Raw genomic sequence first — 24,853 nt, forward strand, 5'->3', positions numbered from 1 at the left:
TATTTCACTCAGAATTTGTGAAAATTTTTAATTTATTTCAGCTAGCTAAATTGCAGGGGGGGGGGGGGGTGTACTCAGTGTGTACCCATTGATTCTGGAAAAATCTAACTTATAAATGCCTCATGAGCTTAGTTCAACTGTCGATCCCCATCAGAACCCCAAATATAAGCTTGTTTTAGTTCTGTTTGTAAACATTGTAAATGTAAACAAACACTGTATAGTCTCAACATGGTTAAATCTATCATTTTGATATATAATGGATGGTCAGTTCTTGCATCCAGATCTTTTTCTATGAATTTGAGTGGTTATATTTCTCCGGCCTCATATACCTCAGCTTTTTACACAAACCGTGGCGGGGTACCCACTTTGTTATTGTATGAACTGCAGATTGCCCGTTTAAATTGCGCTTCAAGAAAGGATATCTGGAAACGGAGCAAGAGAACATGAGTGATTACAGCATTATAACCACCACCAACTCTGTTTTGGCCAGTAATGCATATTCCTCTACTGACTGGCATAATTGTTCACAGAAGATCTATTTGTACACGTGGAGATGCGTTACATTTGGGGATCCACCTTGTTTATGGATATAAGGACACAACAGCAAATTTCTGATCTTAGAATTCCAGAGATCCCAAGATTGAGCTGAGGGTCAGGTGAGGTCACTGTGACCTCTCCTTTCCTAGACAGGATCAGTGTCAGCAGTGGAGTGTGGTTACGGAGGAATGTGGCTGTTTCGGTCAGATCAGAGCACACACTGTCCTCTCTCCTCTTTCCCTCGCTCTCTATCTGGTAGTGCGTGAGCACTATGGGTCAGAGTGGAAGTGAGCGGTAAGGGGACACCCAGGTAGGAATTCAGCCAGGGACTCTCCAACAGTCTGCGGTCTCCTGACCGTCCTGTGGAACGGCCCGTTAACCCTGCCTACTGCAGTCTCTCACACATGACCAGTAGAGCAGGTTGGTTATTAAATTAACCCAGTCACCTAGTAACTACATGGTATCCAAGGAGAGAGAATTCACACTAACTCAGCACAATGTGGTAGTGTTATTGTACTAGAACAAAATAACCTCTAAAATGTCTGTAGTAGTGACACTTGTCATGACCATTTTCTACCACTTATCTGTAATCTAATGTTATGGGTTATTATATGGTCAAAGTTCCATAACATAATAACGGGGACTATTAGAATGTTCATTGTCATAAACAAAGCATAGCTATATCATGACTTAATTATAACACTACATTTTCAATTACAGTTAATGTTACTAGCCAGAGAAGGTTAGTGTTGTCACGTTTGATGTGAAATTTTACATTTAAATATGCTTTCACAAATGCATTTACACTTGTAATGAATAGATCTCATAAGCCATGTAGTTTTAGGCTGATGAGATATTTCAACCAGCAGGTTTCTAAAGTTCTGGTGGAGCTGACATTGGAAAGGTGCTTCATAGATAATGATTGAGGATTTAAACAACAACCATTGACACTCCTGGTTAACGTTTAAACAGATGGAATGCCTGTCTATTGAAAGCGCAGTTGCACTGCTCAGTTATATTGTGCAGGCTGAATCAGACTACTCATTGATTTGGTTTGACTTTCGTTCCCACTATCTAAAGCCACATCATGCAATGTAATGTACTATACAATAAGAAAAACACACAGAGGATGCACATATGTATGTTTATATTACAAACATCAAATGGTTGTGTGTGAAAAGGTGCTTGTCATTGTTAGCTATTTCTTTGGACCACACCTCAGTACAGAACACCTCATTACCCATCAGTCTAACTGGTTTGACTAATATGCTGCTACCCTACTGTATGCCTAGCAGTCCTACTATACCTTATTGTTTTAGTTAATATAATTAGCTCTCCAGATGTCCCCTCGTGCTTGTCGTAGTCACATACCGTGCCTTCAGAAAATATTCACACCCTTTGACTTTTTCCACCCTTTTTGTTGTTGTTTTACAGCCTGAATTTAAAATGGATTACACTTAGATTTTTTTTGTCTCTAGCCTAAGTAGAATTATGTTTTTAGAAATGTTTACTAATTTAAAAAATTAAAGTTTCCTGAGTCAATAAGTATTCAACCCCTTTTTTGATGCAAACCTAAAGTTTAGGAATATGACTTCTACCTTACCTGTCACCATAGACCCAGTTCAATTTGCTTACCGCCCAAATAGGTCCACAGACGATGCAATCACCATCACACTGCACACTTCCTTATCCCATCTGGACAAGAGGAATACATATGTAAGAATGCTGTTCATTGACTACAGCTCAGCATTCAACACCATAGTACCCTCCAAGCTCATCATTAAGCTTGGTGGCCTGGTTCTCAACCCCGCCCTGTGCAATTGGGTCCTGGACTTTGACGGGCCGCCCCTAGGTGGTGAAGGTAGGAAACAACATCTCCACTTTGCTGATCCTCAACACTGGGGCCCCACAAGGATGTGTGTGCTCATCCCCTTCCTGTACTCACTGTTCAACCATGACTGCATGGCTATGCACGCCTCCAACTCAGTCATTTAAGTTTGTAGATGACACGTCGTTGTTGGTCATCAAGCCTACTACCGTTGAGACAGCCTACAGGGAGGAGGTGAGGGCTCTCGGAGTGTGGTGTCAGGAAAATAAATTGCCTCTCCCTCAACGTCAATAAAACAGAGGAGATGATCGTGGACCTCAGGAAACAGCAGAGAGAGTACCCCCCCTATCCACATGGGACATCAGTGGAGAAGGTGGAAAGTTTATGTTCCTCTGCGTACACATCACGGACAAACTGAAATGTTCCACCCACACAGACAGTGTGGTGAAGAAGGCACAACAGCAGCGCCTCTTCTCCTCTTCAGCAGTACCTCTTCGACCTCAGGAGGCTGAAGAAATTTGTCTCGTCACCTAAAACCCTCACAAACTTTCACAGATGCACAATTGAGAGCATCCTGTCGGGCTGTATCACCACCTGGTATGGAAACTGCACCGCCCACAACCGCAGGGCTCTCCAGAGGGTGGTGCGGTCTGCACAATGCATCACCGGACCGGGGGCAAACTACCTGCCCTCCAGGACACCTACAGCACCCGATGTCACAGGAAGGCCAAAAAGATCATCAAGGACAACAACCACCCGAGCCACTGTCTGTTCACCCCGCTACCATTCAGAAGGCATGGTCAGTACAAGTGAATCAAAGCTGGGACCGAGACAGAAGCTGTTTTTCAATCTCAAGGCCATCAGACTGTTAAACAGCCATCACTAGCACAGAGAGGCTGCTGCCTACATACAGACTTGAAATCATTGGCCACTTTAATAAATGGACACTAGTAACTTTAATAATGGCACTTGAATAATGTTTTCATATCTTGCATTACTCATCTCATGTGGATATACTGTATTCTATACTGTATTCTATACTCTCTATTGCATCTTAGCCTGTGCCGCTCTGTCATTGCTCATGCATATATTTATATATTCTTATTCCTCTACTTGGATTTGTGTGTATTAGGTATCTGTTGTGGAATTGATACATATTAGATATTGCTGCGCTGTCGGAACCAGAAGCACAAACATTTCGCTACACTCGCAATGACATCTGCTAACCATGTGTATGTGACCAATAACATTTGATTTGAATACAAATTTGCTAAACAAGTCACAAATTGCATGGATTCACTCTGTGTAATAACAGTGTTTAACATGATTTTTGAATGACTCATTTCTGTACCCCACACATACAGATAATTGTGAGGTTGAGCAGTGCATTTGATATTCAACCACAAAGACCAGGGAGGTTTTCCAGTGCCTTGCAAAGAAGGGCACCTATTGGTAGATGGGCATTGAATGTCTTTTTGACCATGCTGACGTTATTAATTACACGTTGAATGGTGTAAACACCCATTCACTACAAAGATACCGGAGTCATTCCTAACTCGGTTGCCAGAGAGGTAGCAAACTGCTCAGGGATTTCACCATGAGGCCAATGATGACTTTAAAACAGTTAGAGTTTAACGGCTGTGATAGGAAACAACTGGGGTAGGATCAACATTGTAGTTACGCCACAATACTAACCTAAATGACAGTGAAAAGAAGGAAGCCTGTACAGAATAAAACTATTCATAAACATGCATCCTATTTGCAGCAATGCACTAGAGTAATACTGCAATAAATGTGCCAAACAATTAGCACTTACTATTCAGTACAAAAAGTTATGTTTGGGGCAAATCCAATACATCACATTACAAAGTGCCACTCTCCAGATTTTCAAACATAGGGATGTCTGTGTTGTGTGTATGCTTCTAATCGTTAAGGACTGGGGAGTTTAATCGGGATAGAAAACGAATGGGGCTAAGCACAGGCAAAATCTAGAGGAAAACCTGGTTGAGTCTGCTTTCTACCAGACACTGGGAGATGAATTCACCTAAAACACAAGGTCAAATCTACACTGCATTTGCTTACCAAGAAGACCGTAAATGTTCCTGAGTGGCCGAGTTACAGTTTTGACTTAGATCTGCTTGAATCTATGGCAAGACTTAAATGGTTGTCTAGCAATGTTCAACAATACATTTGAATACTTTTCAAAAGAATAATGGGAACATATTGTACAATCCAGGTGTGTAAAGCTCTTTAGAACATACCCAGAAAGACTCACAGCTGTAATCGCTGCCAAATGTGATTTCTAATATGTATTGACTCAGGGGTTTGAATACTTATGTAAATTCGATATTTATGTTTTTCGTTTTCAATAAATTTGCCAAAATGTCTAAACATTTTGGCACTATGGGGTCTTGTATGGAACAAAATGTATGTAATCAATTTTGAATTCGGGCTGTAGCACAACAAAATGTGGAATAAGTCAATACTTTCTGAAGGCACTATTTTTACCGTTTTGTTTTTACAGTCAATACACTGTGACAGGCTTTTGCAGAGTTTTTGATTTATTTTCTTCTGTTCGGTTTATACTGTCAGTGAAAGGTGTGTGTCCACTGTCTAATGCATTCAACACCATTTCCTGTGTAATCATAGGACACTACTGAGGCCTGTAGTTGGAAAGGCAACCAGCACAGTTCACAAATGGATCTAACTGGAGGGAGTAGTATTTTTGTTTGAGGGCAGAGAGATGGAGACAAAGGGGATATGACGAAAAGCATGTAATGGTTTTATTAGACTGTGAACAGGGTGACTGATGGAGAGAGCGACCCCCGGGCGCTCACTGACCCCATCCCTAATGATTCCCTTAATTCCAGACCATGATTGCTGTTAGAAATTCCAATTAGGAGGCATGTGTGAGAGCCGGAGCGTGGTAAGAATGGCCTTTAATTGCGATGAGTTATCATCTAGACCAGTGTAATTGAGCCCCCGTCTTAAGGGGCGGCACTTCTGACAAATTGATTTAATACCGAAGCGATTCTCCCGTCCCTAATGGTGGATCGAGTCCGTCTCTCCACGCTGGGCCACAGGCGCAGAGGCAATTGTGTGCGGTGATTACTATCTGCTCTGTAATCGCTCTCTGTCGTCTCTTGCGCAAGTGTACTCGGACACACACCCTGGACCCAGGGCAGGGCACATAGATCTTAGCCTATGCCCCAGGTAGCCCTGAACTTACCCATCATACTGAAGTACTGTAGGGAGAGGGAGAGGGCTGATATGGTGAGTCACTATATGCACATAAGTCAATATGACATCAATTTTAATGGTCGCATACACATATTTAGCAGATGTTATTGCGGGTGTTGCGAAATGGTTGTGTGTCTAACTCCAACAGTGCAGTAATATATAACAATACACAGAAATCTAAAAATAAAATAATGGAATTTATAAATATTATGGCGAGCAATGTCGGTGTGGCATTGACAAATGCAGTAGAATAGAATACAGTGCCTTCGGAAAGTATTCAGACCCCAACACACAATTGATTAAAAAAATTCAACTGAGATCTCACATTAACATAAGTATTCAGATCGTTCACAGACCGTCTTCTTGGGTATGACGCTACAAGCTTGACACGCCTGAATTTGGGAAGTTAATCCCCTTCCCTGCAGATTCTCCGAAGCTCTGTCAGGTTGGATGGGGAGCGTTGCTGCACAGCCATTTTCAGGTCTCCAGAGATGTTCGATCGGGTTCAAGTTCAGGCTCTGGCTGGGTCACACAAGGACATTGAGACTTGTCCCGAAGCCACTCCTGCGTTGTCTTGGCTGTGTGCTTAGGGTAGTTGTCCTGTTGGCAGGTGAAACTTCACCCCAGTCTAAGAACCTGCACCATTGCGCTCAGGACTTCATCAAGGATCTCTGTATACTTAGTGGTTAGAGCGTTGGACTAGTAACAGAAAGGTTGCAAGATCGAATCCCTGAGCTGACAAGGTAAATAAAACAACATCTGTCGTTTTTCCCCTGAACAAGGCAGTTAACCCACTAGGTCATTGAAAATAATAATTTGTTCTTAACTGACTTGCCTAGTTAAATAAAGGTTAAAAAAAAACAGGGTTGAGTAACCGGGTGGTGGCCAGCTGTTCAACAGTCTGATGGCCTTAAGATAGAAGCTGTTTTTCAGTCTCTCTGTCCCAGCTTTGGGACCGTGCTGACCTCGCCTTCTGGATGGTAGCGGGGTGAACAGGCAGTGGCTCGGGTGGTTGATCTTTTTGGCCTTCCTGTGACATCGAGTGCTGTAGGTGTCCTGGAGGGGAGGCAGTGTGCCCCTGGTGATGCGTTGGGCAGACCGCACCACCCTCTGTGGTTGTGGGCGATGCACTTGCTGTACCAGGCAATACAGCCCGACAGGATGCTCTCAATTGTGCATCCGTAAAAGTTTGAGGGTCTTAGTGCGCAACAGCCCCTGTATGTGCGGGTGGAGCATTTCAGATTGACAGTGATGTGTACGCCGAGAAACGTAAAGCTTGTTGTTGTTGTTGTTGTTGATGTCACCAAGTACTTGCTCACAGTTGGCGGTTCCTTAGAGAAGGTGGAGCACATGCAGAGTGCCATGGAAGTCTTCTCTGCAATGCAACGTGTGTGCTCTCCGGTCGCTAAACTGGTTGGGCCCGTTTTGACGTCAGGATTTGTTTTGAGCCTGTTTCAACTTGTCAGTGATTTTTCCCCATTTTGTTCATTTACAAATGAAACAAAAACATAGTCATGTAAAACAGACACCATTGTTATGGTGTGAATCGGTGCTTAGATGTCTTTGCAATTCACCGTCAGTCTAATACAGGGTGATGATCCAGATTTCGGTCAGTTTCACAAACAATGCAATTGTCTGTTTTTCCCCTGCTGACCTACACACACCACACTTCTGACTACTGCACTGATAGACAGACACTGAACTTTCCATGGCAACACCTCAAGGACATCTCGCTCTCTCTCTGTGCGCTCATCTCTTTTTAAATCTATTAGTAAGGTTTTATCCCCCAATGTGAAATGAGAAGTATGGCTTAGGTTATACTAGTGATACATAACCCTTCCTGATGAGAACAGTGAGTTGGATCAGTTCCTCTTTGGGATAATGCAGCGGCTGTTGCTTCTTGATTTTAGTTGCCGAGCCACAGAATCTTAGCTTTCATTTAGTTCTTTGTTACTGTTCGAATGTTGACGATGGGAACTTTCTGATGCCTGGATCAGTAGAGTTGCCAATTTTGTTTCTAGTGTCTTTTGTTGAAGTCACTGGCTTTTCCTTTGTAGCTTTTTACAAGTCCACTGTCATTACTTTCACCTCGTATGGTAAGACTGGAGTCTGGAGGTGGCTGTAGTTACTGTCTTGTACTTCAGTGTTCAGTATCTTCCTGAAATCATCCTGAAACTATGATCTCCTAACAATCTCCATGTCGTCCTGCAAGTTAGATGACTCGCATACTCTACACTGGATATGTTATTGTACTCCTACGTCTTGAGTATTAGTAATCTCATCATATAAATGTAGGTAAAAAATTCACTTATCTCCCTCTTTTTATGTCTGTCTGCCTCTGTCTACCTAGGGGCAGAACGGGCGGCATGAGCAGGTCACCTTCTTGGATAACAAAGAGAAGATGGCATCGAAGAAGAAGACTGGAGTGATAGTGGGAGTCCTCATCGCTCTGCTTGTCTTGGCAGCCGTGACAGGAATCCTCATCTGGTTCTTTGTTAGTGAGTACAACTTTGCTATGTAGTCTGAGATTAATGCATGCAATAATCATAGACTAGGTACTATCGCTCAGTCTGACGGAGTGAAAATGCAAAGGATGCCTCAAAGTGGCTCAATAACTTCAACTGTACTAATGTTTCTAATTTCCAACCCTCTCAATTTGTCCTGGAGTATTCTGGGAGGTTTGTTTCTTCTAAAGTCTGAACATTGATAGCTGAAATGTAAGTAATGCCAAACAGCTTTTTATAATTGACCAGAAAGACTTGGGTTTGAGTTGGCAGCCCTAGCCAACTGCCATTGGCCAATCTAAACCTGCCATCTACAGGGAACACCCAGGAGATTTCACATTCACAGGCGCTGCCTGGCTGCTTCTTTGATGGCCTAGACGTTTGATACAAATATCTGTAATAAGTGGAAAGTTTGGAGGTTTTAATTTGCCATTGATAACCTGTTTGTTTGACAGGCCTTAATTTGTTTGGTGTTAATAATTCAAGGGAGTAAAGTGGTGCGGTGCAGAGTAGACGGAACACCCTGACAGTCACATGCTCAGTCTACAGCCTGATCAAAGAGGCTTTTACAGAGAGATCATCAACAGATAAACAGACTCCTAATTCTCCTAAATCGCTGTTCTCTTTTTATTTGCTCCAGCAGAGAATCATATTAACCATCTCTGGAAGTGTATGAGGAGGCATTGGTGTTGCATGTAGAATTTTTCTAAATGACTTCCTACTCTCTTTTCCTCGGTCAAAGGCAGGGAGTCTGCGGCCACCATAAGTATGAAGCGTGTCCCAGCTCAGCGGCTGTATAGCGGGCACATGAAGCTGGACAATGTGCCCTACAACCAGAATCTGGAGGACCCCACCAGCACAGAATTCAACAAGCTGGCAGACGACCTGGAAGAGATTGTGAGTTTGACCCCGATTTAGGCTCAGATGCCATGTCCCGGTGATGTTCTGTTATAAAACAGTTTGAACAGATGTAGTTTTTCTATGGTGGTCATATGGTGACAGACAAAAGTGATGATATGACAGACAGACATCCGTCATTTCCAATCAGTTTCTTGCCTGCGTCAAAAGTTGAAATTCCTTGAACTTTTGATGGATAGATTGATGACAGGTCCAATACCCTTCTACCAAGTTAACCTCCACCCACAATACCCTTTAGGTCAGGTACGGTATTAAGTCAGGTATCAGAGTTCAGAACTGACTGAGATTCAGTTTCTCTCTCTTGTTTGTTGTAGCTATCTGCCACAGCATGTTTTTGTCCTGGTGGAAGGAGCTGGATAAAGGCATATTTGTGTGGGTGGACTGGAAGAGAGGACATCATCTAGTTACTCTGTTATGTCCTCTAACATTTCCTTTCATTAGAGTAACGGAGATGTGTGCATCGCCACTTGGGAACATGACGATGATAAACTGCTATTTCTAAACCCCGGTCAGTGTGGCATTGCTTTAGAATGTATGGCTGCATGAGTGACAATGTAAGGTCTGTATGAAAACCGAGGTGGTCTGAATGGAATTCTGGATGACTGTTCACTGAGCATTAATGTGACAACAGAACACACCACCACCATTATTCTCTGCTTGGTACATTCAGTTCTTCCTCTGGCCATGTGTTGTAGATGCAGTAGAGCAAAGTGTTGTTATATGTTGGTGATTGGGTCTACAGTATATGCAAATGAACTAACAAAGCCAATCAGAAACCAACACACTATTGGCTTCACTGGCAAGACTAAAGAATATATATATATATTTTTTTTTTGAGGGAACAATGCACCTCCCTGTATGTTGGAGGTGCTGTGTGGTTGACTTGGTAGTGTTGTTGATTTGGTAGTCTGCTGTTGCCTGCTGTAGAATATGGCATTTGTGCTTAGAAAGCTTTGAATAAGGAAATCCCACTTAGGTTGTCACCAAAATGCTTTATGCTTTAGGGAATTATTGAAATTATTTCAGAGGCAAGCAGGCCTTGAGGATAGTTGTTCATTTTCTGTAGAGTCCTTGAAATCCCTGCTTATGACCACTGATACACTTCGTCTCTTGTTTGAGCTCTGAAAACGGCAATGGGATCACATTCTACACTTCTGGGTTCAACTTCAGTGGATCACTCATTTTGCTCTCCTCTGGAATTGTTAATGGACTTTCTCCATTGTGGTCCATTGAAAAGTCTCGGTTCTCAATGTGGTCTTATCAGAGTCGATACAGATGAAGATCGTTCACTACTCTCTTCAGTCTGTTTCAGGGAGCTGAGGTGAGATCAGCTACTCTGCCTTTATATTGTACCTTTTGGATTTAACATTTACCAGCCTGATAATTGCATGTCCGCTACATGCATTCTTATTCAGTCTGAACTGGAGTTTAACACACACACACACACACACACACTATGAATAGACAGCATGATTAGTAACAACACATGCTAGGATTAAATATCCAGTTTCTTTCTACATTTGTTTCACATATCTGTAGCTGAAAGCACTCGTCCTCCATGGGATCTCCAATGGAAACCCTGTTATTCATGGTATGCAGGCAGTTGGAATGCAAGCATACACACTTGTTCTCAGGGGCCTTATTGCAGCCTCAGACAAACTTTTCTTGGTATCTAACTGGCCAATACCTGGAGCACTCCCAACACCATGGTAACCTTGATCAATTAACCTTATATGGAGGATTCAACTGAAATCTGTGGTCACGGCTCCCTATCTTCGCCATGGTAACAGCATATGGGTCATCAGGTAACCTAGTGAATGATCATTTTTATGTTTTGTTTTTTTACCAGCTTAAGATCAACTACAAACAAGTTGAGTTCCTCTCCAAGTACTACACCACATCTGTGGTGACTGCCTTCAGGTAGGAGAGCATTCTGGGATGTGGAGTTTCTGCATGTTGGTAATGTACAGTTGGCCATAAAGCTAGTCATGTGATCACTTTTTTTTAGTACATAATATGAATATTTGAAAATGCTTATTGGATAAGTGTAATTTGGACAACGGGACGTCCAATACAGCAACTCAAAACACCAGCTGTACTTGAGGAGAGGTTTGGTAAAACCTGCACTATAGAAATGTTGAAGTGTATGACTGTGAGTGATCAATGAAGGCCTCCGTCAGCATAGTTTGATCTTCTTCCTTCAAGTCTCTCTCTCTTTCTCCTTTCTTTCTTTCTTTCTTTCTTTCTTCCCCCCCCCCCCCAGTGAGGGGGTGCTGGCCTACTACTGGACCCAGTTTGACATCCCGGCAGCGGACCTGGAGATACTGCCAGAGTTCTCTGAGGAGCGGGTCCTGGAGGTGCTGTGGAACGGCATCAGGGAGCAGGGCAAACGCTCCGGCCAGAGCCTCCACATCAGCCAAGTCACTGCCTCACGTGAGTTAGTAGTTAGTACAACCCAGTCAAGACCAAACCAGGGGGTGTAGTCTCTGGGGCAGGGGGTTTATCTAGGGGCTTAGGGTTTAAACTAAGCAAGCAGAGACCAATTACCCGGAGTCCTGCAAGCTTCCGCTTCAACCCAAATCCAACACCTATCATTCTACTAATTGGCTGCTCACCAGGACTTTGATCAGCTGAATGAGAGGGTAACAGGGTTGGATCAAAAGCCTGCACACCCAGTAGCTCTCCGGAAGGATGGTTGGCCTCCCCTCAACTAAAGGGGCGTGTTTAATGAAGAGAAATGTGTTGTCTGAAGCAAGCCCCCTCTCTGTCATCTTCCATAAGCATTCATATCTGATCTGATTTCTGCATTAATGGCTGTTCTATGCCAGCTAGATGTCTCTGACATGCCCTAATAAGATAACGTGGAGGTATAAGGGACGCCACTCTGTTTTCTATTGTATCAGAGATTGGACACTTTATGTAGTTTGGATCTTCTAATGACATTACAGTAGTTGGCCCCTGGACTGCCTTCTAGCTCCCTGCCTGCCTGGCTGTAGCCATTATCATTATTCTAGCTGCTGTCTACTTCACATTGCATTGCAAATAGGTCACCTTATATTACTTAGTGGTTTTGCTCTCTTTAAAATGATTTCTGTTTATATGATTTGATGTGGCTGTCAGACAGAGATGTATCCCTGGGCTCCGCGGGGCGAGGGGACGTTAAACAACAGTCCAATATTATACGCCCATGCATCACTCTATCAGCTTCTCAGTTTGGTAACACTTTCTTAACCCCCTTCCTCCCTCCTTACCTCATTTCCCCTTTCCCTCTCCTCCTTCATCTCTCTTCTCCCTCCCCCTCTTACTCCACCACTCTACTGTCTCTCACCCTCGCCCCCCCCCTTTTCCCCCCCTCTTCTCTCCAGGCACAGACCCCAGGATGGCCAGGAACCCCAGAGCCGGTGAGTAAAACCCACTGTCTCCCGTTTCAATCACATTTCGCTGTAATTTTCCAGCCCGCTAGATGTTCACCCCGCTGCTGCCAGTCTGTGAGAATGCCTGCCCCGCTTGATACATAATGCTGCTGCTGCTCCATTCATGAAGAGATTGAGAGCCCTGGCTATATAGTACATGAGTGGACTACTGAATAAAAGTGGATGTTGGCCTATATCACTCGTCTTTTTATACCCTCTGTGTTGAGGCGTAATCCATGTTACATTTAATTTCAGATGAGAGTTGATAGTTGACAATGATGAACAGTGTAGTAGATATGGTATAAGATGTGTACATTTCTCCTCACCATGATATGACATTTTGATTAATGCCATACAACACAGCTCTAATCTTTTTTTCCACTATGTCATCTGCCTTGGCATTTGCACTTTTGGGACTAGCGAGTCTGTTTTTCCTTAGCATGTGAGCTGACCAGGGAAAACCCACAGCCTTGTTGGGCTACTGTATTTATGTCTGTACATCTACTAATGTAATCTGTTATGCTGTTCATTTCCTGCCCGTCAGATTTCGAGTGTTTCTTCCGGTTGGAGGCTGGCACTTTAGTTCAGAGCTTCCAGTCTCCAGGCTTTCCAGATCAGTACCCGGCCCAGTCCCGCTGCCAGTGGCAGATCAGAGCCCCGGAACAGAACGCCATCTCAGTCCGCTTCGTCTACTTCCACATAGAGGACGACTGCTCTGATGATTTTGTGTCCATCTACGACTCCCTCAGCCCGGATGAGTCCCAGGCCATCACTCAGTGAGTGCTCTCACAACCACTACTGTGATGATGATAAATACATAATATGAATAATGCACAGATTTTTATTAGTGCTTTTCATGGACCCAAAGACTCTCATACAGGATGATGATAAGAGAGGCTGAATCAGGCCAGTGTTTGTCATAATGCCACGATTCTCCGCATCCCAAGGAAATCTGTGACAAACTTCGTCTTAATATCAGCAGTGATACACAGACAAGTGAATTAAATTGTAAGATTCCACATTTGTGTGAGACAAATTGGCTTTGTTCAATCGAAGGTGGTTTCCTGGTGTGTAGGCTAAGTGTAATTGATAAGTTGTTGTGCTGTGAGAATGCGGGTTTGTTTCCAATCGATAACGCTACGTTAACAAAGGAAGCAGAAATTCAACATCAAACTTGCTTTCTTTCAGCACAAGAAATAATATAGTCTTCGTCCTACCAAGAAACATACACTGAGTATGCAAAACATTAGGAACACCTACTCTTTCCATGACAGACTGACCAGGTGAATCCAAGTGAAACCTACGATCACTTATTGATGTCACCTGTTAAATCTACTCCAATCAGTGTAGATGAAGGGAGGAGACGGGTTAATGCTTTTTAAGCCAAGTGAAACATGGATTGTGAGTGTGTGAATGGACAAGACAAAAAATGTAAGTGCTTTTGAATGGGGTATTGTAGTTGTTGCCAGGCGCACCGGATTTGACTGTGTCAAGAACTGCAACGCTGCCTGATTTTTCACATTCATCAGTTTCCTGTGTGTATCAAGAATAGCCCACCATCCAAAGCACATCCAGTCAACTTGATGCAACTGTGGGAAGCGTTGGAGTCAACATGGCCCAACATCTAAGGGTAAAAGTGGGTGGTAAAACTCAATATTAGGAAGGTGTTCATAATGTTTTGTACACTCAGTGTATCCCACTTGTTAACAACCTTTTATTAATTAGGGTCCAACTAAGACATGCATACTACCAGTACCAACATATGCTTACTTAATGAGGAAAGAAAGTACAAGTGTCATGTAGTTTTCCAGGATTCCCAAGAGGGACCGGAACATCACTTTGTATTTGGCTAAGGTCCCCAGTGGGAATAGAAAAACGTGGGAGAAAACGGTCGTTTTGAAGTGTAGCGAATGCTGTGGACTTCATTCCCAATACATCATTGGTGATTTTAGCCACTTGTTGGGATCCTGGTGCATTTAGCCCAGCACGTCGTCTTTCATTGTTAACATTGGGGACCTTCAGTGAGATTGAGTTGGCTCAGAAGGACCTCTCTTTTCCAATCTACCAGGGGTGCCACCCAGCAGCCATGCTGCTGTGTGTAATTGTGGTTGGTTGTCTGTGAACTCTTTTTGCGTCTCTCTCTCTCCTTCTCTCTCTCCCCCCCCCCCCCCCCCCACTGTGGCAACTTGAGTGCAAATCAGTGGGGGCTACACTGTAGGCAATTTCAAGTTCCAAACCCTTCGCCAAACAAATGCGGGTAGCCAGGCGCTGCATGAGATTTTTATATTGCTGCTCAGCCTATCAGATTTATCCAAGGTGACACCAGGTTTGAGGGCCTTAATACAATAGTTTCTAATGGCATTACCCTGCTGCAGGTAGATGTAGTGCTGCTCTTGCAGCGTCATTCACACCTCTGTGGCTCCGGCCGCCGGCCCACGCTGCAGGAACTAAAATACCTGTTTGACTTTGAAATGCCGTGTGTCTGAGCGGGCAGGGCTATTTTTCTTCCCTTTAATAGTTGATGTAATGCTTTTTGATATGTGGGTGCTCAACAGTTATTTAGACATTTCAAATGTATTTAATGGGCTTATTTGGGTTTCTGATTCATGTGTTTTATTAAAAGTGAACTATGTCACTTTAACAACACAGTGTAGATGGTATACTGATGGTTTATGCCTTTCATGCCAGCACCACATTCTGTCAGTGAATGAATTGAAGTCTCACACCATGATCAGTGTTTCCCAGCCCTGTCATTGGCTGATGTCTCCATTTCTTGTATGAATCTCCTCCTACAGCAAGTGTGGTCAGAGGCCTCCCAGCAATCCCCTGGACGTGGTGTCGTCCAGTAACATCATGCTCATCAACCTTGTCACCGACAGTGCTGTCCAGAGGCCCGGCTTCAGTGCAGAGTACTCAATCATCCCCCTAACAACATGTAAGATAACATCACACAGTCATCCCCTTACCAAGATGTACAACGACAATACCAGCCAAACAGTCCATATTTCACTAAGTTAACATGATGAACACTAATGACCCAACTGTTGCCATTTTAGCCAAAAGTTGTGGAGGAGTCCTGAATGATGCTCAGGGGAACTTTAGCTCTCCCCATTACCCCAGCTTCTATCCCCCAGCCCTGGACTGCAAGTGGACCATTGAGGTAGGTGATCATGCACCATAGCCCCTTCTGTTACCCCCCTCTCTCTGCTACCTCTCTATTTCCCCCCTCACTCTCTGGTCCCTCTCTAGTCCCCTCTTTCCTGCACCATCCATAGCTCTGTATGAGGGGAATGCTGAGGCTGCAGAATGTCAGCCAGGCTGTTCAGTACCTCTTCCATCTTCATCTGTCCTATTGCTGGAGCAGCAGCCATTAAGGTTGTGGGTCTGGGGGGAGGATGTGGGCTAGGTGTTCTCCAATTCCCTACACCTCTCACTTGGTCCCGTTCCCCTTGTGAATTTCAAATCATTGAATTGGTGTAAGCAGGCTCAAGGGACTTCCCACCATATTTCCTGCACCATTTATTTAGAATCTATGAGAAGGAAGGTACAAGTGTGTACCTCTAAGGACCAGAGCAAAGGGGTGGAGTGGTAGCATTTTCCAACTCTTAGGACTCACATGAACACAACCCTGTCTCAGGTCCCTGCAGGGAAGCAGGTACGTGTCAAGTTCACCATGTTCCGTATGAAGGAGCCGAGAGTGGACGTCAGGGTGTGTCATAAAGACTACATAGAGGTCATGGGCACCAAGTAAGAATTGTCTTCTACTTACTGGCGCTTTATAGAACAGTATGACTATTGATTATCACAGGATGAAGGAAATGTGTTCTCTGCTTTAAACCATGACATCCTATTGACATACAATGTCAGCATTTCCACTCAAATAAACGTTGTGTGCTTTGTGTCAGATACTGTGGGGAGTTGTCTTCTCTGGCCCTTACCAGTACCACCAGCTCTCTGGTTGTGATGTTCCACTCTGACGAGTCCTTCACAGACAAAGGCTTCCAGGCTCAGTACAACGCATACGATCCTTCCAACCGTGAGTGGTTTCTCTCTGGTGTTTATATATGACTCTGGATTGTATGAATCATCCTATGAAGGTGCAACCATTTTATGGTACTGTTTTCAAACCCCTCTTAATCTCCATGGCAACTGATATGGGAGTGGTGGTGCTATTCAAGTGAAAGTTGCTATATGACGCCATTGTCACTATAAAAACCGAACTAGTGCCCCAAACCCAGTGGCACACTGACTGACACTCAGCCAGAGATGGTTCAATGATAGAGGTTTACAGACTGCATCTCTGACATCACAGGTCCACCAATCACCATGGGAGCGGGTTTATTGTCTGTTTTATCAGTTCTTCTAGTCTCCGTCTCAGTCCCCTCCACTCCCCTCGTCCCCTCCACTCACTGGGGTGCTGCTCTCTCAGAGTTTGGGCCATAATGGATTTCTAATTGCTTTGATCAATAGGGACGAGCAGATTGCAACAAGACGGATAGATCGGATATACACTGATTCCCTCACACTCCTTCTGTCACTCGCTCGCCATCTTTCTCTCTCCTCCCTCGCTCTCATTCGCCTCCTCCCCCGTCTCCCTCCTTCCTTCCTCATTCCCTCCATTCTGTTACTGTGTGCAGCTTGCCCCAACCAGTTTGCCTGTGGCTCTGGGTTCTGTATCAAGAAGGAGCTGCATTGTGATGGCTGGAACGACTGTGGGGACATGAGTGATGAAATGAACTGCAGTAAGTAGACTCTGGCCTCGCTTGGCCTCACCCCTACCTCATTCCCTTCAACCCTCCCTCACTGCACCTCAACCCTCTCTCTTCCCCTCACTCCCCCTCACCTCTCCCCTTACCCTCCCTTCACACACTTCCCACTCCCCTCACATTCCTGTGTGTGTGCATGTCTGTGTAAGAGAAGCCTCTGACACACACTAGACATTTCCTCTTGCCTTTTTCAGAATGTGAAAAGGACCAGTTTGCCTGTGACAACGGGATGTGCAAGCCCAAGTACTGGGTGTGTGACCGTGTCGACGACTGCGGTGACGAGAGTGATGAGAAGCACTGCAGTGAGTAGCCTCCTAGTCGACAAGACCATCTCTATCTATGTAATGCCAGTCTGCGGGCTAAATGGCCCGCTAATGCCATGCTAATTGTGCTAACATTAAAGGCGCTAATTGATGGACACTGGCTCCTAGCTCAGCTGTGTGTGGTCATTACTTTATCAGTAATGTGGCTTGTTGGAAGCCTTGCCCAATTTGCTCAGCCTCTGTCAACTCTTAAACATGTATAATGCATTCAGTCTTTCAAAGCACAAAGCGGGGGAGGGATGAAGGGAGAACAAGAGTCCAGTCTGGCCACATCAGTAAATCTCTTTCCCTTCCTCCCCCCCAGGCTGTGCTAAGAATGAGTGGAGGTGTGGTGACGGGACCTGTTTGCCTCAGGATGTGGTGTGTGACACTAAGACGGACTGTGTGGACGGGAGTGACGAGGCTTCCTGTACCGTCTGTAAGTCAATCCACATCAGACACCTCACTCATTACCTGACAGGACACACCTCTCTTTTGACAGACAATAGCTATGTTAAAACTCTGTCACTCCTTTTCAATCTCAGTTTTGTGGATAAAGTGGGATGTTAGACTAGACCGTCTCAATCAATACAGCCAGTCAATGTTAACCACAGCACCATCACTATGTATGGTGCACTGCATTCTAATGCCTGACTGATTGGAGTGTCTTTTTCATCAAACCTGGCCTAGCACTGAAATAGGTTTATGAAAAATGGGATTGTTTTTTAAAATCAGAAATGTGTTTTCTTATGATCTCATGATGGGTTTTGACTTTTTATTTTTATCCACCTCTCTCTCTGTGCAGCTCCTGGCACCTGCTCTGACTTCAGCTTTAAGTGTAAGAACGAGGCGTGTGTGAACAAGGTGAACGCTGAATGTGACCGGGTCAAAGACTGCACAGACGAATCAGATGAGGAGGGCTGCGGTAAGACAAGACAATCCAGCAGCAATCTCTTTCATTCCTCCTCCTCATTTACGTCTTCACTCGCTTCCTATTCTCTGGGCATCTCTCTCTGTCTTTGTAAAAACATCCATGAGTTAGCATGTACTTTTAGAACTCCTGTTTGATGCGAAAACCTCGACTAGCACATGAAACCAGTTGTGAATTCATCATTGTCACTCCTAACAGTGAGCTACAGGACAGCAGAGTAGTGGGGCTGGGATGACGTATGACTGGCTACTTGTCTACAGAGCACCAGACAAGCCGGAGGGCCTCCATCCAGCACTTTTATTTATTTCATTCTTTGGAGAACTATTGACATCTGTGTGAATATTTTTGTGTTTTTCCTTTCCTACAAGCCTCGGGGTCTGGCAGTGTTTTTTTTTATAAGCAAATGTCGGTACCTTATTATAATTCCAATGAGCCGCGCGGTTCAGCTCCAAGGCTACGGTGTCAAGTTGAAGTTGTTTTCTCCTTCGCTTCTCTCCTCTTCCTCTCCTCCATTCCGCCATACTTCCCAACAGACTGTGGCGTCCGGCCATATAAGCTTAACCGTATTGTGGGCGGGGAGAATGCGCAGCTGGGGGAGTGGCCCTGGCAGGTGAGCCTGCACTTCCAGACCCGTGGGCATGTGTGTGGCGCGTCAATCATCTCCAACCGCTGGCTCCTGTCTGCCGCCCACTGCTTCAAGACCATCAGCCCTGAGTGAGTTCCACATACACAACACTGCTCTCCCAGCTCCTCCTTTCTCCCTTCCTCCTGCCTCTCTGCAGAGTGTCCTTCCTATTGTTTCAAATGTCCTCCCTTCATCCCTCCCTCCCGCTTTGCTTTTGTTCTCTATGCCTCTTTTTTGAGTCTGTCTATCCTGTCATGCCTGTGGGTAGTTTATGGCTTCTCTACTCTACTGAAGCTTCTCTCCTTGACTTCTTCTTTCAAGATCTCCAGCCCTGCATGTGTACATGGCACCCCTCACACCTCCCTCTTCTGGTTTCTTATTCACAGACAGATCGTCCCGTCTCTGCTTCTGAAGCCTCTGATATCTCCCACCTCCCTCTACTCTGCTTTCAAACACCTTTTTTTGTCCTTCTTTCCCACGCCCGGGGGTAGTTTATGGCCACTCTGCTGTCTTTCATCTACTTCACTGAGTTAACTTAGTTTGTTGGTGCCCCATTCTCATTATTATTATTCATTATTCCAGAGGACATCGTTTTAGGGATCCTGTTTGTTCATTTAATGCTTAGGACTCTTCAATCTGTAAAGCTGAAGAGTTCCAGGTTCCACAATAGAAATGTAAAGATATTGAGCCAACATGTGCAGCGTTTACCATGAATGTGTTCTCCACTAAAGTGAGAACATTGCCTATACATTTCAATCATGCTGTAAAGCTGAATTTCCTCGATGTGGATTGAACAGAGCCCTAAGAGACGTGAGTATGATGGGTAAACAGTGCTTTACGCAACACAGGAGAGTTTTGATCTACAGCACAAGGACTGAGAAATTACCCCCTGATTATACTGATTATACTGAAGAGATGCTTCAGGGACACATTTACATCAAAGCAGCTTTATAGTGTGTAATTAGCTGGGCAGCCAGTAGGTGGAGCACTATCCCAGCACTAGAATGTGATCCAGCACTGCTGTGTTGGGATGGATGGGGTCTTTTCCATTTCGAGCCAGCCACTGTAGGGGATGATGTAGCTGTGCACTGCAGCGGTTTCATGAACAGTACAGAGATTTACAGAGCTCTGCTGCTAGCATTGGTTCCTCTCACAATCACACAGTCAGCTTGGAAGAGAAACGGCTTCCTTTGTGTTTACAGACAGCATTCTCATATGCTGTGGATAGGCTCTATAGGAGTAGCTCAAGGTAATATCCTATAGCAGCAGTAGGCAATCTTAGACTTTATCTTACACGGCCGATTCAATCAATTGAGTCTTTATTAAAGACTAATTAGTTCCTTATTTGAATCAGGTGTGTTTCTGCTTTGGCCGGAGCAAAAGCCTGCCCCCACACGGGCCCCTTTCAGATAAGACTGCCAGCCCTTGGCCCTGTAGGCTGGTTAACATACCCACAATCAATTATATCTAGTCCTGTACTTTGTAAAAAATTAATAAAAATAAAAACTTTTCAAGTGAAATTTCAAAGGCAGAGAGGCCAGCAGAATGACTGAATAATGGTGCCCTCCTCATCTCCTCCTCTAGAAACCACGTGGCCGCCAACTGGCAGACGTACAGTGGCATGCAGGACCAGTATAAGCAGGATAATGTTCAGAGAAGCTCGGTGAAGACCATTATCACCCACAATGACTACAACCAGATGACCTATGACTACGACATCGCCCTGCTGGAGCTGAGCCAGCCGCTGGAGTTCACCAACACCATCCACCCCATCTGCCTACCCGCACGCTCCCACCTCTTCCCTGCTGGCATGTCCTGTTGGGTTACAGGCTGGGGCACGCTCCGCGAAGGAGGTGGGGGGTCATATAGTTACACTATTGTTTTTATAGACCTAGGTCATATACAATACAGTGGGGCAAAAAAGTATTTAGTCAGCCACCAATTGTGCAAGTTCTCCCACTTAAAAAGATGAGATGCCTGTAATTTTCATCATAGGTACACTTCAACTATGACAGACAAAATGAGAAAGAAAATCCAGAAAATCACATTGTAGGATTTTTAATGAATTTATTTGCAAATTATGGTGGAAAATAAGTATTTGGTCACCTACAAACAAGCAAGATTTCTGGCTCTCACAGACCTGTAACTTCTTCTTTAAGAGGCTCCTCTATCCTCCACTCGTTACCTGTATTAATGGCACCTGTTTGAACTTGTTATCAGTATAAAAGACACCTGTCCACAACCTCAGTCACACTCCAAACTCCACTATGGCCAAGACTGTCAAAGGACACCAGAAACTAAATTTTAGACCTGCACCAGGCTTGGAAGACTGAATTTGCAATAGGTAAGCAGCTTGGTTTGAAGAAATCAACTGTGGGAGTAATTATTAGGAAATGGAAGACATACAAGACCACTGATAATCTCCCTCGATCTGGGGCTCCACGCAAGATCTCACCCCGTGGGGTCAAAATGATCACAAGAACGGTGAGCAAAAATCCCAGAACCACACGGTGAGAGCTGGGACCAAACAAACAAAGCCTACCATCAGTAACACACTACGCCGCCAGGGACTCTAATCCTGCAGTGCCAGACGTGTCCCCCTGCTTAAGCCAGTACATGTCCAGGCCCGTCTGAAGTTTGCTAGAGAGTATTTGGATGATCCAGAAGAAGATTGGGAGAATGTCATATGGTCCGATAAAACCAAAATATAACTTTTTGGTAAAAACTCAACTTGTCGTGTTTGGAGGACAAAGAATGCTGAGTTGCATCCAAAGAACACCATACCTACTGTGAAGCATGGGGGTGGAAACATCATGCTTTGGGGCTGTTTTTCTGCAAAGGGACCAGGACGACTGATCCGTGTAAAGGAAAGAATGAATGGGGCCATGTATCGTGAGATTTTGAGTGAAAACCTCCTTCCATCAGCAAGGGCATTGAAGATGGAACATGGCTGGGTCTTTCAGCATGACAATGATCCCAAACACACCGCCCGGGCAACGAAGGAGTGGCTTCGTAAGAAGCATTTCAAGGTCCTGGAGTGGCCTAGCCAGTCTCCAGATCTCAACCCCATAGAAAATCTTTGGAGGGAGTTGAAAGTCCGTGTTGCCCAGCAACAGCCCCAAAACATCACTGCTCTAGAGGAGATCTGCATGGAGGAATGGGCCAAAATACCAGCAACAGTGTGTGAAAACCTTGTGAAGACTTACAGAAAACATTTGACCTCTGTCATTGCCAACAAAGGGTATATAACAAAGTATTGAGAAACTTTTGTTATTGACCAAATACTTATTTTCCACCATAATTTGCAACTAAATTCATTAAAAATCCTACAATGTGATTTTCTGGATTTTTTTCCCCCTCATTTTGTCTGTCATAGTTGAAGTGTACCTACGATGAAAATTACAGGCCTCTCTCATCTTTTTAAGTGGGAGAACTTGCACAATTGGTGACTGACTAAATACTTTTTTGCCCCACTGTACATATGTTGAATCATTTCAAATGCTAATGTTGCAATTGATTTAGTGCATGGGGTCAAAGTTAACATACATTTACTTGTATTTTATGCTACAGAAGTGGGTCATACTAGGGATGGGCATTTGAAATGTTTTTCCTGTTCGAGTACTCACGTTATTATTTTTTGCTCAAATAAAATAAAGTATATTAGAATACACTACAGAAAAATATGTGCGCATTTATCTATATGCCAACAGCGTGCAAAAAGGTCTAATTTATCATAACCTTTACAGATAACATGTTCTAATTGCTAAATTGCCCCATATTTCCTAGTATATTCAGTGAATAAAAAAACAAGTGCCATTTGAGAATCATTCATTATAACCATAATGAGCGGCTCGGTTTTGGCGGGGTGATGCCGAGCAGAAATTACTATGTGCTTCAGTTGCACTTCTTCACTCTGAGAATTCACCAACTGCCATTCTGTCAGCAGACAGCACTCTGACTGATTTGTAGCTACTTTTCTCAGTAGCCCTCTTTTTTTCTGGTAAAATGCAAGATTTAACTTCAAACAAAACATTAGATTAAGAAATGTAGATAGCTATATTCTTTATATGATAAACACTAGAAATATGCTGGCAATGCATAGTTTTTGCAAAAAAAAGCCCTTGCTCATTTAATTGTGTGGCTGCTGGCCAAATAGCGTTGCACATCTGATGAAAATGAAGCTATTTTCTGATGAATGTGTTGCACTAATGTATCTTCTGTGAAGGATATAGTTGGACAACCTTGATCACTCTATTGAAGAAAAAAACACTTGACTTTTACATAAAACACATACGAAAGGGTTTAAACTCAGCCCAGGTAGTCTACATCTATGTGCACTCAAGCAATACTGACAAGACGAATAAATCAGAACTGTTGATATAAAACTGGTAAATATAATTAAATAAACCACCACTTCATTGTCACCGTGTAGTTTGTGAGCTCTCCAAACAATGTCTCCACTACAAGAATGAGAATAGTATGTTGTATTAATACATTGAATTAACAGAAATGACTGTAACCAAACATTCTAGATGAATGGGAAATGGCAATGGTTAATGGTAGCCTACATTTACTGCTGGTGATACTATGGCGATATAGCTGGGAATTCATCAACTTTGACAAACAATTCACCTCATGAAAACAATGATTGAGCACGAATTGGCGGGAGATTGAACATGGGAGATGCACACTACCGCCATTCTCTGGTTAAAGATCGATTTTTGACATCTGTTCGATTACTCCTGCCCATCCCTAGGTCAAACATTTTGAATATACATGTTGAATACTTTCAAGATGGTTGGGCTGTGCTGGATTTGGTATGAAGGGTCATTTAGACCAGCACTACTGTTCTCAGAAGGCAGACTAGGGTCAAATACTGTGCATTAGGTCAAGTATTTCCATATTCTCGAGCTGCACTTGATTTCATTTGATAGGAATGGAGCGAAAAGACAGTGGAATAGTCCAAGAAAGTGCAGAATCAGCGCACCTCACATACTAACCGTTTGGCATAGTATTTGACTCAGTCAGGTGTGTTATACAACTCCTCTATGGTTATATACATCTCTTTCATCCTGGCATGCTTCTCTTCCCTCATCTTGGCATTCCTCATGCTCTCTCTCTCTATCCCTCCCTCTCTTCATCCCTCTCCTCATGTCATCCCTCTCCTCATCTGTCTCCCATCATGGCGTCTTTCCCTTCATCCCTCTCTCCTCCTGACATCCCTCTTCCCTCACATTCTCCCCATTCATTCTCAACCCTCACCTCTCCCGTTCATGACATCCCTCTCTTCATCTCTCATGACGTCCCTGTCTTCTGTCACCCCGTTCCCATTCCTTCTCCCTCATCTTCCACCCTGATATTTTCCTCAGCTCTCTCATGTCATTCCTCTTGTTCCCTTCATCTCTCCTACATCTTTTTTCTGTCATCCCTCTCTTCCATTACACCTTCCTCCACATCCATATTTCATACCAGACCTTCTCCCTCGTTCTCCCTCTTGAGGGATCTCTTAACTGTCCATTAGCCAACACAAAGCCAACTCATTAGCACCTGGGTTGTAGCTAGTGGACATGAAGGTTGTCTCCTGCTAGTTATAACCACGTGTCCTCTCTTTCTCGTGGCGGTCAGGTGCCATAGCACGGCTGCTGCAGAAGGCGGAGGTGAAGATCATTAACGACACGGTGTGTAACGTGGTCACCGAGGGTCAGGTCACATCCAGGATGCTCTGCTCCGGCTTCCTGTCCGGAGGAGTCGACGCCTGTCAGGTGGGAAGGATACGCACGGCAGGCTAC

At 44.2% G+C, this 24,853-nt stretch overlaps 1 protein-coding gene across 1 annotated transcript in view; it reads left to right on the forward strand.

Moving 5' to 3' along the window:
- LOC110510471 (suppressor of tumorigenicity 14 protein homolog) overlaps positions 1–24,853 on the forward strand; it is a 35,639-nt gene that overhangs the window by 6,904 nt on the left and 3,882 nt on the right. Inside the window, exons 2-18 of the mRNA XM_021591836.3 lie at positions 7,956–8,103; positions 8,852–9,006; positions 10,877–10,947; positions 11,291–11,460; positions 12,393–12,428; positions 12,985–13,216; positions 15,236–15,375; positions 15,497–15,600; positions 16,078–16,187; positions 16,346–16,476; positions 17,078–17,182; positions 17,401–17,508; positions 17,834–17,947; positions 18,314–18,433; positions 18,973–19,153; positions 20,649–20,917; positions 24,690–24,826. Of these exons, the coding sequence (XP_021447511.3) occupies positions 7,956–8,103; positions 8,852–9,006; positions 10,877–10,947; positions 11,291–11,460; positions 12,393–12,428; positions 12,985–13,216; positions 15,236–15,375; positions 15,497–15,600; positions 16,078–16,187; positions 16,346–16,476; positions 17,078–17,182; positions 17,401–17,508; positions 17,834–17,947; positions 18,314–18,433; positions 18,973–19,153; positions 20,649–20,917; positions 24,690–24,826 (2,331 nt within the window). The remainder of the gene's footprint in view (positions 1–7,955; positions 8,104–8,851; positions 9,007–10,876; positions 10,948–11,290; positions 11,461–12,392; positions 12,429–12,984; positions 13,217–15,235; positions 15,376–15,496; positions 15,601–16,077; positions 16,188–16,345; positions 16,477–17,077; positions 17,183–17,400; positions 17,509–17,833; positions 17,948–18,313; positions 18,434–18,972; positions 19,154–20,648; positions 20,918–24,689; positions 24,827–24,853) is intronic.

Source organism: Oncorhynchus mykiss, chromosome 3 (assembly GCF_057628025.1).
Source record: "Oncorhynchus mykiss isolate SJ-2025 chromosome 3, ASM5762802v1, whole genome shotgun sequence".
Taxonomy (NCBI): Eukaryota; Metazoa; Chordata; class Actinopteri; order Salmoniformes; family Salmonidae; genus Oncorhynchus; species Oncorhynchus mykiss.